Source organism: Tasmannia lanceolata, unplaced genomic scaffold, assembly GCF_043159265.1.
Source record: "Tasmannia lanceolata isolate RefF3 unplaced genomic scaffold, GAP_Taslan_0.1 ptg000018l, whole genome shotgun sequence".
Classification (NCBI taxonomy): Eukaryota; Viridiplantae; Streptophyta; class Magnoliopsida; order Canellales; family Winteraceae; genus Tasmannia; species Tasmannia lanceolata.
This window is the reverse complement of record NW_027518695.1, coordinates 71,357,790-71,372,962: the sequence shown is the minus strand read 5'-3', so window position 1 is coordinate 71,372,962 and position 15,173 is coordinate 71,357,790. Positions and strand designations below refer to the sequence as shown.

Genomic DNA, 15,173 nt, shown 5'->3' with positions numbered 1-15,173 from the left:
GAACTCTCGGCCAATTTTCAAGCACTTGATAAGCCCATTCGGAAATTGGTAACCCTACTTTTGAGAGTTACTAACCCCCTTCCAGAGAGTTGATAAACCCCTTCTGCTACAAAACCCCCTGCTATAGCAACTCTTCTAATGGCATTACAATTCTGCTCATGATAGAAATAACAAAAGATATGGATGTTGTTTTCATTAAATGTGCTTCATGTATTACATCCCAATTTGTGTATTACAAAAAAAATAAAAATTAAGTAAATCAAAAAATGTGTAGCCATCCATTCATGTATTACATCAACTTTTTCTTATACAACCACTTGTCTTCCAAAAAAGTGAGTGAAGCCATCCATGCATTATCTCCAGAATTCACCCTAAAAAAAATAGCTTAAACCCTAAACAAGATAAATCAGAAACAGAGGAATGAAAAATAGTGCAAACCATAAAAAAATTAATAATAATAAAACCTAAATACAAAGAGATAGATGGCAAGAACTGAACATTCAAGTTTTCAAGATTTGTCAACAACAATGGTGACTGAACAAGGAGGAAGATGACTGGTAGGGTAAAAAATAAAAAAGGTGATAATGGAAAAGTAAAAGAAGAGGGAAGAAGGAAAAACCAAGGTCAAAACGTGTTGTAAATGCCAAGGGCATTTTTGTCTAGCTTTTACTGACAAGACCTCTTTTGTCCCCCATTGATAATTTTTGAAAAGCATGGGTCCTCTTGATAATTTTGCCTAATGTTTGTCCCCCATTGGTAATTAATCAAAAAAAAAAAAAAATGTTCCAATTCTAACCGTCATAATAAATTCTAGTAACATTATAGGCAAACTGACCATGAAATGTACTGGCCAAATGTTGTAACCTGCAGAATTACTCCATAACGGGAATTACAACCATGAGCGCCATCTAAAGCATAGCAATTTTACGATCTATAACAAGAAACTGCTCAAATCAAAGTAATTCCAAGACACGTTCAATGACAATCCAAATCTACCGAAAATTAAATCTACAGAAATGCTAGAACTTTTCTTTAGGTTTGCTTGAGATAAATCTTCAATGCAACATTAAAATAAATCTCTACATTCTAACATAAACCTGTGACATTCATAATCAGATAGGAAACACGAAAACTGCAGGAGATCGATAAGTCGAAAATTAAAGGGAAAAAAAAGTATATGCAAATTTACCAGATCACAGTTATTTCTCTCGAAATCAAGGATCTTGATAGCGACAACCTCATTGAATGGAATACAGAGGGTGCGAAGAACAGAGGCACTAACACCTTGCCCTACCTCCTCCAAGAGCTTATAATCCTCAGCACGGATCGGATATTTCTTCCTCTCCATGACTTCCGCCTCTTCGCGGATTGATTTAACAGAATTCAGCTTCTTCATGCCGGAGAAAATCACAGTTACCTAAATCTTCTGCAATCTGTCCTTGTCTCCTCGATCTCACCATCTAAAACCACAAAATCGATGAATCTAAGAACAGAAACAAGATTATGAGAGATTTGAAATCAGAGATCTTCTCCATTGGATTAGCGGAAAAAAAAAGTAAGAACAGATCATGTGATATACTTACTATTAATAGACGAAAAACGGATCGAATCGGATCAGATCGGAGAGATTAAAAAGTCATGAATTTTCAGAGCGCTGTTTTTTAATCTGCGGCTATTAATGGCGGAAATCGAAGGGCAGAAAAAAGAAAAAGAAAGGGGAAAGAAGAGCCAAGAAAAAAGAAGAAGGGTTTCAGAGGTTTCCCGATTTGTTCTCGTGAAAGAGTATATAGACTGGGACTTTCGGATCGTCGCTCGAAGCGAACAAAGCATTTGTATACAAAAAGCCCGCCACATGGAGTAAAATTAGCAGTTCTTATATTTTTTCGTTTTTCACTTTCCTTTCAATATCTACTTGCCTTATATAGTGGGCGGTGGTAAATTCGCACCCACTGTAGGATAATTCGCTCCACTGTAAACGTTAAAAACCATTAAAGTCTGCCACAAATGACATAACTCAACTAAAGTTATGCGAATTATCCTACAGTGGATGCGAATTTATCAGTCCCATATATAAAAGTTATTATTACTGATGATTGGTTAGGCCCGACGGGCCGGATGTACAGCTGCCTGACGCGTGTGTATATGTGGCAACGCCACGGATAAGGAAATTATATGATTCCGAGGAAGATCACGAGAAAGGAACCTATGGACATGAATTGACGAAAATGACCCTAGATCGTTAATATTCGGACCTTGGACACTAGTACACGTGTCTTGAATTTTGGGCCATTGGATCCATATCATGTCAATTGTGTCATGGGGGATAGTGGGACCGTTAAATCAAGGTACGGTATGTCCCTTGTGTACCTTAAACAAGTGTAACCCATCCTAAGATTGGGGCATTCGTACCTTAAATGAGGGTACATTTGTCACTTTGGGATCATGCCAACCGATCTAGTCGAAAACCAATTATTGGATTCAAAATTAAACGTAAATTTGAGTCTGGTTTTCGTCTCGATTGGTACAACGTTAAACAAACAGGGCCTCATTTATTATGGAAAAGCCACCAAGCTCTTAATGAAAGAAACCAGTTCTAAAAAGGGATTCAATGCTGGAAATAAAGAGGGGAGTGAAAATTGACGATTTGGACATTTTCACATGATTTTTTTGATAATAGGCATGTAGTCAAATTGTCCCATGTGCTTTAACCAGCCCACAATGCTGCTTACAGCTTTTTGGGGGCTGTAACTGCTGTTTAAGCATATAAGACAAGGTGATTTCACACCAATTATCAAAACATGTTTGTGCCTATATCTTTTTCCTTTCTATTAATTTAATAAGGGTTTTGTTAACAAGTGCCCCCGGTGCATTGAAAATGTAAATCTACACCTTGTTTGAGAAAAAAAACTCAAAATCCATGCAAATTTATTGTAAATTTACATTTTATTACAAATTTAGGGAGATGATATTTTCACTCCCCTGCATTACGCATGCGCTCCCCTCATAATGTGATTCGACGTGAAAAGTGGGCAACTTTAACGCTTTTTTACGTCATATCAGTTATAATGGGGGCGCATGCGTAACGCAGGGGGGTGTGAAAATATCATCGCCCTAAATTTATTTCAGATTTACATTTTCAATGCACTTTAACGAGTGGCACTTGTTAACAAAACCCATTTAATAATAAACAAGCTGATAGAAGGGTAAATTTTTCAAAAATAGGGACAATTATCTGCAGGAAACTTTCCAGATTCAAGCCATTTTTGCCGTGTTTGACTTTCCTCTCACTAAGGGAAAAAAGAAAGTAAAGAGATGAATCTATGAGATTTTATATGGTGTAAGCCCTTATAGTCCCTTATTTTTCAAAAAGTACTGTACACACCGCACTATAGGATGATCCTAGCTCTCCGATCTATAGATGAACTGCATATTATGTTATAGGCACAACCTATCTACATTATGGCCCATCATATGGACGGTTTGGATCATCGTACAGTATGGTCCGTACAATACTTTTTGAAAAATAAGGGACTATATGGGCTTGCACCGTATAAAATCTCATGAATCTATCTTCCTTTTCTTCTACTTCTATATTGTGTACCTCCAAACGGATCCTTAGGATTTGGTTGGTTGACAAGGAAATGGTGGAAAAGTAATGAAAAAGAAAACATTTTCCAAGTTTTTACCATTTTCCATTTTTGGTTGTGCAATGTGACAGAGGCTTTGTAAGGTAGAAATAGATGTACGTCTCGAAAGGAAAATACTCGTTGCCATACTTAAAGTTCTCTAACTTAATTAAAACCCCAGATGCGGTTTTCCATCCCTACTGGAAAGAAATGTTGGGTAGTATGGGCCGTATGGCCATGATATATTACTCGCTACTGTATATATTGACTCACATGTTTTTGACTGGTAGGTCATCCATCCCAGCCCTCTCTACTTTATATGTGGGCCCCACATGCTTTTGGCTAGTAGCCTGGTAGGTCTTCCATCCTAGTCCTGCTATTAAAGCATTGATTGGTGCACACATGGTGATGGGGTGTAAAAACAGCAGCCTATCACAGGCCTCCACCTGTCCTGGAGTAGGTGAACTCCAGCCTATCACAGGCCGCCACCTGTCCTGGACACCTGTCCTGAAGTAGGTGAACTCCAGCCTATCACAGGCCGCCACCTGTCCGGGACACCTATCCGGGACACCTGTCCTAGAGTAGGTAAACTCCAGCCTATCACAGGCTGCCACCTGTCCTGGAGTAGGTGAACTCCAGCCTGTAGCAGGCCGCCACCTGTCCTGGACACGTCATCGAGTTTCCTTCTATAAAAAGGGGTTCAAAGCTCAAATGAATGGGTAATGAAAAACCTCCTCTCCACCCAAAACTCTTAAACTAGCTCTGCACTCCTGCTCATACTGACTTGAGTGTCGAAGGGCCTGTCCGGAGTAACGCCCGGGTTGGTCTTCTGACCTCGCTTGCCTCTATGCAGGACTCAGCTCTCTCAGCAGGATTCAGTCGTTTCACTCCGGTCCATCAGGACTCAGCTCCTCTGGTCATCCAGCTCAGCTCCTACGTCACTGCCATACCTGTTACCAATTTTTGGTCTAACAGACTGATGGGGTGTCAAAACAGCAGCCTATCACAGGCCTCCACCTGTCCTGGAGTAGGTGAACTCCAGCCTATCACAGGCCGCCACCTGTCCTGGACACCTGTCCTGGAGTAGGTGAACTCCAGCCTATCACAGGCCGCCACCTGTCCGGGACACCTGTCCTGGAGTAGGTAAACTCCAGCCTATCACAGGCCGCCACCTGTCCTGGACACCTGTCCTGGAGTAGGTGAACTCCAGCCTATCACAGGCCGCCACCTGTCTGGGACACCTGTCCCGGAGTAGGTAAACTCCAGCCTATCACAGGCCGCCACCTGTCCTGGACACATGTCCTGGAGTAGGTGAACTCCAGCCTGTAGCAGGCCGCCACCTGTCCTGGACACGTCATCGAGTTTCCCTCTATAAAAAGGGGTTCAAAGCTCAAACAAATGGGACTCAGCTCTCTCAGCAGGATTCACTCCCTTCACTCCGGTCCATCAGGACTCAGCTCCTCTGGTCATCCAGCTCAGCTCCTACGTCACTGCCGTACATGTTACCAATTTTCGGTCTGACACATGGTGTCCATTATTTTTGAGTCATTAGGTTCTCTACATAATCCCCACTAGCATATAACACTTTAATATATATGGTCCTTATTCGTTCTCGTTGGGCATCTAAGCACCACTAGCAGATTCTGAGTAGTATAATGTGGGAGTTTCTATATGGTGGCCAACCATCAAACAACAAGGGCAGAGAGAGAGAGAGAGAGAGAGAGAGAGAGAGAGAGAGAGAGAGAAAAACCCTCCCCCCCTTGATTTTTTATCCGGGTCAAAAATCAACTAGGTTGATTTTTTATCTCTCCGCCCTTTATATGTAAACGACGGCCACCATATGATTTCTCATAATGTGGTGTCCATTATTTTTTTGCCAGTCAAAACCTACTATACACCAAGGTTTAAAATTTCGGTTTCAGTACCGGTTTCTGACTTCGACCGAAATTTTGAAATTTCGGTCGAAATCTGGTACAAAACCTGAAACTAATATTTTATTCCATATTAAATTTCGGTGAAATATTAAATTAATATTAAAAAAAAGATTTTTTGGGCCAAATTTCGGAAAACCGAAATTTCAGTCGAAATAAACCGTTTCGGTTTCCATCGATTTCGGTGTCGGTCTCCACCGAAATTTCGGATTTTGGTCGAAATTTAAAACCATGCTATACACAGGCTTCATTAGTTTTTGGTCATTGGGTTTCACTACTTTTTTCACCATAAGGATCTCTATACAAGCTTTCTTGGTATATAATCATGATTGTACATGTGAACAGCTTTAGGTTTTGGTCATTGAAGCCTCCATCCTTATCCTACTAGTAGATCATTAACTCCTAGGGGATCATTGATCAGCATGCATGTGTGATCCACTGTCTTTTTGGCCTTAAGTCTCTATAGATCGGCCTAACAACTCATTACTTTATATGTTGGCTCTATTGGTTTTTTGGGCATTTGCCCTTCATCTTAGTCCACTAGTAGTAGATCACTTATTAGTATACGCATAGGATCTATCATATTTGGTCATTAGAACCTCCATATATGCAAGCCCCGCTGATATTTGACTCGTTAGTATACGTGGGCCCATTAGCCATATTATATGTTAATAGGTATAAGCAGTGGCGGAGCCATAAGGAGGCGACGGGGGCAATTGGCCCCTCTGAGCCCCCTCTGAAATTTGAAAAAAAAAACATTTTAAAATGCTTGTTATAGATTTCCTTAATGAAATTACCAACCCCCCCCCCCCCCCCCCCCAAACGCGCACACAGGTAATGCCCCTCTCTCTCTCTCTCTCTCTCTCTGCATATGTCAGACTAATGCACAACGAATGTTTTTTTGTTTTTGTTCTTTCAATTAATGATAATGGGACATGCAAATGAATATGCTAGCATCAAATCACCATCATCTCTTTCCTCTTATGCTAATAATAGCAAATGCACATGAAAATGATCACAGTCATCATCTCTCTCACAAGATACAAAGGGAACCGTTTGGATACACGGATTTTATTATCCGGGAGTGCAAAATCCTGGATTTCTCCAAAAGCTTAACCTGTTGGAGAAAGCATTATTTTAATCTTTTATACTTAACCTAAAGCCCTATTTGGATTGTAAGAATTTTTTGTAAAAGTTTGCAAAGGAAATTTTTTCTAAAATATCTTACTTGTTTTACACGTGAAAATAGATAATTTGAACCCACCTATTCAATTTTTACTTAGAGGAACCTTCAATTTATAATAATATTCGTCTAAGTTAACAATAATCATATCATTTCCCTCTAAGTCGTGAAAAGAAAAAAAAATACCAAGAAAAAGATTTATGTCTGAGTGTTTTTCTTGCAATCCAAAAAGGGCCTAAGGGAATACACATTTGACAACTTTATGCGTGTGTGCACATGAAGTCTAGTATATTTCAAAAAGTACTGGGCCCACTTCATAGGATGATCCAAACTGTTCGTCTGCTGGGCCAGAATGTAAATAGGCCGCATCTCCCGAAAAATCTCCATAAGATGATCCTAACCGTCCGATCTACAATGGGATTGCTGGTGTAGATATCTCTGTAGATCTTGGGTCATGCTATGCATTGGTGTAAAATAGTGTAGGCCCTAACGCGCTATAACAACCATTCTTTGTCCCCTTGGACCAAATTCCTGGCTTCGCCCTTCGGTATAAGTGCAGTAAGACATTTATGCTCTGTTTGGTTGCCGGGTTTTTTTTGTTCCTGGGTGTTTTGTGGGAGAGTAAGTTAAATTTTGGTCCCATCCCATGTTTGGTTGCCTTTTAGCACTAGGTTTTTTTTAATCCCACTCTTGTAATGATTACTTGTGGGGTGAATTTTTTAATCCCACTTTTGTAATGATTGCCTTTTCATCCCATCCCAAGATAACCCAGGAACAAAAATAAACTCAGGAACCAAAAATAAGCTTGAGAAGAATTTTTTTGTACCCAACAGTTCAAGCAACCAAACAAAGGTTTTTTTTTTCCCATCATATCTCCCATGGTATTTTTTTCTCCCACATAACCAAACATGAGATTTTTATTTTACCAGGATACTTCTAGGACTTTTTTTTCCCCCTATCTCCCAGGGTATTTTTTTCTCCCACATAACTCCCAGGCACAAAAAAAACCCGGCAAGCATATGGGTGGAAAAACTTTTTCTGCTCTTTACGCTCATCGTCTACTTTTGATCATCTTGGTCTTGATCACTATAATTTGTCGGTTTAGTTATGAGTTTTTTTCAAAACTGTCATCATAATTTGAAGGTATCTCGAAAACACTTGCCTGGCTGTTTTGACATGTGATAGACCATCGCGAAATGCCTTCTCCGATATATTTTTGGGAGCTGATTTTTTCACCCCGCTGTAGGATTATGCGCCCCCCTAACCACTTTTGACGTCAAAAAGCGTTAGTCTGCTCACAATTCTGTTAAGAGTGGGGCGCATAATCAGAAGTGGGGCGAAAAACTATTCGCCCTTTATTCTATTACCGCTGTACTCTCTTATCTTTACCCCACAAATATTCCTCTTTGTGCCGGCGAGACTGGATAGGGATGCCACATTAACGACGTCTCTCTCTCTCATAATAACGACACCTCCTCTTTTCTCATTTCGTCCCCATTCAACTTTCTCTCTCTTCTCTCTCTTCTCTCTCTCTTTCTCTTCGAAAACCATGAAATTCGGCAAAGAATTCAATACCCATTTGGAAGAAACCCTACCGGAATGGAGAGACAAATTCCTCTGCTACAAACCCTTGAAAAAGCTTCTCAAGCAGATCTCTACTGCCGATTCATACAAAACCCCCGATTTCTCTCTCTCAGACATTCCTACAACCCGATCTTGGATTGGTCTTGAGGAATGGTTTGTTAGGATTCTTGACGAGGAACTCGAAAAGTTCAATGATTTCTATGTCGACAAAGAGGAGGAGTTCGTAATTCGTTTGCAGGTAATTTCCTCTTCTTTGCTCGTTCTTCCAACTTTTTCTTTTCGGATTTTTAACGGGTATTGAATTATTTCTGATCTTGTTATTGTCGAGTCTATGTGATTTATTTAGCTATGGGATTGACAGACTCATCTGCTTAGGGTTTCATTTTATCCTTGTCCAGTCTCTGATTTTCTGTAAATTGGGCCTTTATTTCTGTTTATTTAGAAGATGAAATTTGCTAGGAATCTTTTTGAAACAGAAATTGCCTCTCCCTTCACAATTTCTGATTCCTTATTATCACGACAAATGAGCAGCTGTAATCTGAAATATTCACTTCCTCGGTATGCTCTCAAAAATGATAACATCAGCAGTAACCATTTGTTTTCTAGTTTTGAGGTCGGAGCACTTATCCCCTTTTTGGTGCGAGAGTACCTAAGGAACACACACTTAGTAGAATGATGAGCCAATTTATTAGGAAGACTACTAACATTATGGACAAAACAAACACATCCGAATATCCCCGGAGGGAGATGACATACGGGAGACTAAGGGAGTAATATGGAAAAGGGAACTTGACTGTCCAAAACAAATGAAGGCATACAGTTAATCAAATAACATGTGGTTAGCACAACATATCCCCAAAAACCTTTAGGTAGGTGCATATGGAACATCATAGGGGATCAAATGTCTATTTTCCTTTTGCAACTCCGTTTGTTGTGGAGTGTTAATGCAGGAAGTTTGACGTGTTTATAATGAGATGTATTTTTCATGTACTCTAAACTGCACCATTATTTCTTTATGAAACACTTTGAATGCATGAAAAAAATTCAGTATGGTCTTTAAGTAAAAACACCCGAGTCAGCTGTGGGAAATCAACCGTAACAAAAACACTGAAACTCAAAACAACTAGACACACGACATGGATCTGAAATATCAAAATGGACTAATGAAAAAGGTATGAGACTCCTTTTCTCAACTCAAGGATGGATAACAGACCATTGGTTCTTTCCAAGTTAGCACGAGTCACGCCCTAGAACAATAATAGGACGAAGAGAAGGAACCATTTGCTGCAACTTTTCCAAGGATGGATGCCCAAGATGAGAATGTGATTGTAAATGAGATGCCAATGATCCTAGAGTAGTGGATGAGTGAAACGACCCATCCAGGTAGTACCGTTCATACCTGCCACCAATCTTCTTCATCGTTTGTAAATCCTGGAAAACATAGTTTGTTGTATAGAAGGTTACAAAACACTTTAAGAATTGAGTTAAATGGAAATTTTGGGACTTATAAAATACAGGAAAGAGAAAAGGAGGTAGTGGGATAAATTATTCATTGCCCAGATACTCTGGAATGCGACCCAGCAGAGAGTGTAACAGAAGTAATAGATGCTGAATTTGAAAAAGAAGAGAAAATACTTGACTCACTAGTCACGTGTGAGGATGCCCCAGAATGAATGTCCCATGAAAAGAGTATTGAGAAACTGAAAGGTGGTTTCAGCATGATGGAAGAAAAGCTGAATGAGGAGGTTCACAACAGGCGATTCGTCACAGCCGGAAGAGAAGAAGGGAGGGTTTCTCAGAAAAGCTACAGAGAAGCAGTGGTAGAAGACAACCCAGGGGATGTGTTGATACTTGGGATTGAAGCTCGTCAACGTGCTTGCAGTTGTGGATATAGGATTGAACAATGGAATGAAATATATCAAGATCTATTGCAAGGCGGATATGATGTGAAAGAGGCCCTATAAGCTTTGGGGATTCACAGAGATTGTTGCAAGAAGAACTTGATCTTCTTCTGTAATGGATACAGGAACAAGCTGGCCCAGTTTCCTCTCTCCAAATCCCATTCAAGTCACATGGGTGTTTACAGGGCCCATAGGGGTTGCAGATGCAATCGAGGCAGAGGTACAGGCAGTTCATCAGGGAATAAAATCCTTTAACAAAGAATGCTGGGATAAGGTGGTCGTGGAGGGAGATTCCCTCAATGTCATCCATTGGCTAAGAGCCTCCCTCATCCCCCAATGGAGATTCACACAGTTCTTTGATGAGATCCAAGATGAGAGTGGGAGGGTTGTCAAGGGAAATGATAAATGCGCCCCGTTTCATCACTTGGGACACCCAGCGACAGTGTATCTATGACTGCAAAGGGGCTGATGTACTTCACATTTGAAGGAATGAAGTGACCTGATTGCCACGTACAATGCAGCTGTGTGTCCCAAGTGATGAAAAGGGGTGCATTTATCATTTCCCGTCTTCAATCGTTTCTAATGACATCAGGAGGTCGGCTGATAGGATGGCTGACAGTCTAGCTAGGGAGGGAGGTAGAAAAGCGGGGCTAGAGATGTTCGATTACCTCCCTACCCCTTGATATTTATCTCTCTTTTAGTTCTTCTTTCTGTTATGTTATTTATTGCGGCCATTTTTGTTAATATTAGTTCTGACCATGTCGGTCTTTCCGATATTTTTAATGCAAATTGCCTATCATTAAAAAAAAAAAAAAAGGATTGAGAAACTGAAGAGTAGTAGTAGCTCAGTGAGTGAGAGTGGCGGTATGTGCAACTTAAGGACATTGAAGAAGTTTCTCGTACTCCTCTTGTGAAAGAACAACAATACTACTATCCCCAGAGGTAGGCTGTGTTGTATTATCAATGGATTCTGAGTCAGCACCAATCGCTACCGGTATGTGGTTAGCCCACTCCGGCTTTCCAAACTTGTCCCAACATTTATCCACAGTATGAGTTGTTCTCCTACAATTAATACATTTTCGAATGCTTCTCACTCTACCACGGCCTCTCCCTGGATCTCTGCCCTTGCCACGACCATTAGAGACACACCCACAACCATAATTAGTAGATAAGAAACCAGAACTGAAGATTCCCTTGCTGTGATAGAATCTGATGAGGAGGATTGGTAATTCACCCCAACATGTTGCAGACGTAAATACACATTATGCGTATATGGATTGGTGTCACTGGCCACAAGTTGTCCTTTCACCGACTGATGATAAGAATTTAGCTAACTGGAACATTCTCTTCACGCTGCTTCCTAAGTAGCTCCAAGTTGGTAGAAAGATCTTGATATATGTTGTGTACTTCCCACGGCCCTTAAGGGTACTATAATACCCACTCAAGGATTTGTGATGTAGGACAGGGCAGAATGGAAGAGGGGGGAAGGACCATTCAAAAAAAAGGGGAAGAGGGAGGAAGGCAGAAGAAAAGGAAAAAGGGAAAGAGGGGAAGAAGGAAGAAAGGGAAGGGAAGAAGAGAAATAAGAGGGAAATAGAGTAAGAGGAGGAGAAAATGCACGTAATATTATTCCAAAGCTAAAAAATCCAATACATCATCCCCCATATACATGGTCAATTTTTCATTAACCCGGATGAGCCAAAGGAGGATTTGGTTGAGTCATTAGGAGGGCCAAACTCTGACCAGACGAGACACCGGCAAGGTGACTTGAGCTAGTCGACTATGGTATTTTTAAACAGTGTTTTGCACTTTTGGAGTTATAGTAACTGCCCTATTAATAGTAGTAACATTCATTATAAAGGCAAAAATGTGAACCGCGTGAAACCTTTAGCATCCCTTTCACTTTTCTCTTGCTTCTATTTCTAACCAGTCTCTGTATATTCATTGTATTTATTTACGTGGTTATTGCGCATGAGCTTTTGGATATTGTTGTGGTAAGAGTGAGACTCTGCTTCTGATATTATATGATCAAATTGTTAGGAAGGTGTTTTTGGTCATCAGCTGGTTTTCCCCCATATTCTATCTAATTTATAGGAGAAGAAACTTCAGTCATCTTTTCTGCTATCTAGGTGATCCTTGCATTGCCAAAATGAGCTTGGAATATTTTATTTGTCAAACAGTTGTGGCCATTTGAAGCTCGTAGTGAAGATATTAGTGAAGATATTATGAGAAATTCTGTTCTATGGTGCTGTAATCATGATCCAGCATATCTAGGCTATATAGTTTCTTGCATTTTTTATCCTTTGGTTGTCACCATCTTACCATATCATAGAATACAATAATGTGACTTCTTCAAGGGCTAAACAGTACCAGCTTGTAATCACATTTGGTTACATTTTACAAAGAAGTGATGTAGACGCAAAGGTCATGCAGACTTGGTCATGTAAAGATGGTTTTGCCAGACATGATCAGCCTTTGCTTTGGTTATTCAACAGCTCACCTACCACCATAGTTCCTACGAAATGCTGTTCTGGGAAAAGCATGCGGCAAGTTCATGTTAATCCCCTTTAGAAATTAGAAGATGCTGGTGATACTTCCTAGTTATGAATAAAGTTGACATCCATCAGCACGTTTTAAGACAATCTTTATCTTTTGACAATTTCCTGTATAGGCTGCTGAGATTTCTAAAACCTGAAAACACGGGACGATCTCCTCTCCTGCTCGACTGAAAGAAAGGCAAGAAGTCAGAAAAGGACAGGCGGTCTTCTTCTTCTCTCGTCTCCCACCCAGGATTTTGAGGAAATCCAAGATTCTAAAATCCGCATATCCTAACGGCACCGTAAAGTATTAGATTTTTCTCAATCATGGTTTAGTTTTATATTTTGTTTAGTCCCCGCTACTACCTATACCAAGTTGAACTTCTCCATTAAAATTGCTACATTCTATTGATGCACATGTATACGCTTCTGTTTCATATTTTTTTGGGCTTCAGACTGGTGGTATGTTATGTCAGAGAACAACTGATTCAAATTCAATCATTTGTTTAAATATTTGAAAGTTTACTTCCCTAGCAGCCTAAGAGAGTTATTTCATCATCAGTAACCCTTCTTTGGAAAGTCTGATTTAGGTTGCTTGATTTTTTTTAATTATTATACTTTTGAGTGTCAAATTATGTGTATCTTTTTTATGAGCTGCTTAACCATTGTAATCATTATATTTGTTTGTCTTAGATTAACAGAAAAATATTGATTTCCTCATATTCTTGTTTCACATATTTCATATGTGGCGAACCTAACTTTGAGTTTTCCTCTTATTTGGCATGCCTGTCGTTACAATTGTACTCCATTTATGCTTATTGCGTTAATACAGGAGCTGAAAGAAAAAATTGAGAGAGTTAAGGAGAAGAGCAGTGAAATTGGTATTTCCACATCTGAAAGTGAGTTCAGTAAAGAAATGTTGGATATCAGGAAGGACTTTGTTACCATTCATGGGGAGATGGTACTTCTGAAAAACTATAGCTCCCTTAACTTTGCCGGTATACACACACCTTTGTGTTGTCAATCTTCTGCATTTATTTGAGATTTGAATAGGATAACTGCTAATTAATGAAACTTTCATTCCATTTATTTGAATAGGCCTCATCAAAATCCTTAAAAAGTATGATAAGAGAACGGGAGGATTGTTGCGCATGCCTTTCACACAGCGTGCCCTTCACCAGCCCTTTTTTACCACGGAGCCCCTTTCGAGGTTAGTCCGCGAATGTGAAGCCAATCTGGAGCTCCTTTTTCCATCAGAAGCCGAGGTCGTTGAACCAACTCCACCTAATCAGCCGGACCTGCATAATGGCACTAGTACTAATGAGACGCCCTCTCTTCAAGAGGATACAATGGACATTTATCGAAGCACTTTGGCTGCAATGAGAACCATACAGGGCCTTCGTAGAGCAAGTTCCACCTACAACCCTTTATCTTTTGCATCGTTCTTTCATAACCAAGATGATGATGGTACTGGTGCTGTTACAACAGAAAATTCGGATTCAAACTCAGAAACCCTTCAGAACAATGACACTGATCAAGATGTCGTCCATTACCATAAATAGAACTTGGTTAGTGTTTCAACTGAAAAGGTTTCTGGGTTTCTGTATTTTCAACTGCTACTACATATGAGAGGTATTGAATAACTTGGATCCTGAAAGGCACTTGGGGTGAGTGTACAAAAGTGCTCTTAATAAGCTGCCCCGTGATTGCTTTCCTATAAGATTAACTGTAATGAGCAAATTTTAAGTTTTGAATTGTCTCAATATTTACCTCTGAATGTTCATCAACAGTCGTTTCGAATGCCATTCTCGTCTCTGTAACTATAATCAGTTAATGCATAAAATTATCTGTATAATGCATACTTGTGAAGTCTTTAAATCATACAGTCTCAACTGAACAATATATGCAATTTTTGGCTGTTAATTGGTAACATTGTTAACCTTTTGATGTCATTTGAAGCCGACACGAGAAATGACTATGAGCCATGGCCTAATCCTTGTGACCCATTATAGTGAAGAAGAATGGTGATGGGCAAGTTTCACCAATGGAACAAGTGGAAATGATATGGTAGCTGGATATAATTGCTACAGGGTGCAATTTCTTTCTGTAATGGGGGGATCAAGGAATGCTGATGCTGCAGCCTGTAGTGCCTGAAATCTCTAACAGGTCAGTCTTTTTTTTCTGAAATGTAACAGAATTCGTTGATAAGAACCAGAATGTACATGACAGCAGGTCAGTCTTGTTGCTGAAAAACTTTTGTTGGTATCTCGCCGTGAGAACTCTGCTACGACCATTTCGCTGTGGAGCCACTAGTTTTGGCCAACATATCAGTGGAAATTTCTTTGCTGGATTTGTCTTGTTTAAGTAGAAAACTGAGCTATAATGATTAAATAACTAAGGAGAGATGATAT

At 39.9% G+C, this 15,173-nt stretch overlaps 1 protein-coding gene across 1 annotated transcript; it reads left to right on the top strand.

Annotated features, from left to right (window-relative positions):
* Positions 1 to 8,234: 8,234 nt before the first annotated feature.
* LOC143850738 (SPX domain-containing protein 4-like) lies at positions 8,235 to 14,685 on the top strand. The gene is made up of 3 exons (XM_077359976.1): positions 8,235 to 8,562; positions 13,595 to 13,760; positions 13,861 to 14,685. The coding sequence occupies exons 1-3, from the start codon at positions 8,290 to 8,292 to the stop codon at positions 14,322 to 14,324; spliced, it is 903 nt and encodes a 300-aa protein (XP_077216091.1). The 5' UTR covers positions 8,235 to 8,289; the 3' UTR covers positions 14,325 to 14,685.
* The last annotated feature ends 488 nt before the right edge of the window (positions 14,686 to 15,173 follow it).

Bases quoted from the DNA above. Each gene is read 5' to 3' on its own strand.
- LOC143850738 (XM_077359976.1), top strand. From the start codon at position 8,290: ATGAAATTCGGCAAAGAATTCAATACCCATTTGGAAGAAACCCTACCG. The intron at 8,563-13,594 runs GTAATTTCCTCT...GCGTTAATACAG, and splicing joins AGTTCGTAATTCGTTTGCAG to GAGCTGAAAGAAAAAATTGA. The intron at 13,761-13,860 runs GTATACACACAC...TTATTTGAATAG, and splicing joins TAGCTCCCTTAACTTTGCCG to GCCTCATCAAAATCCTTAAA.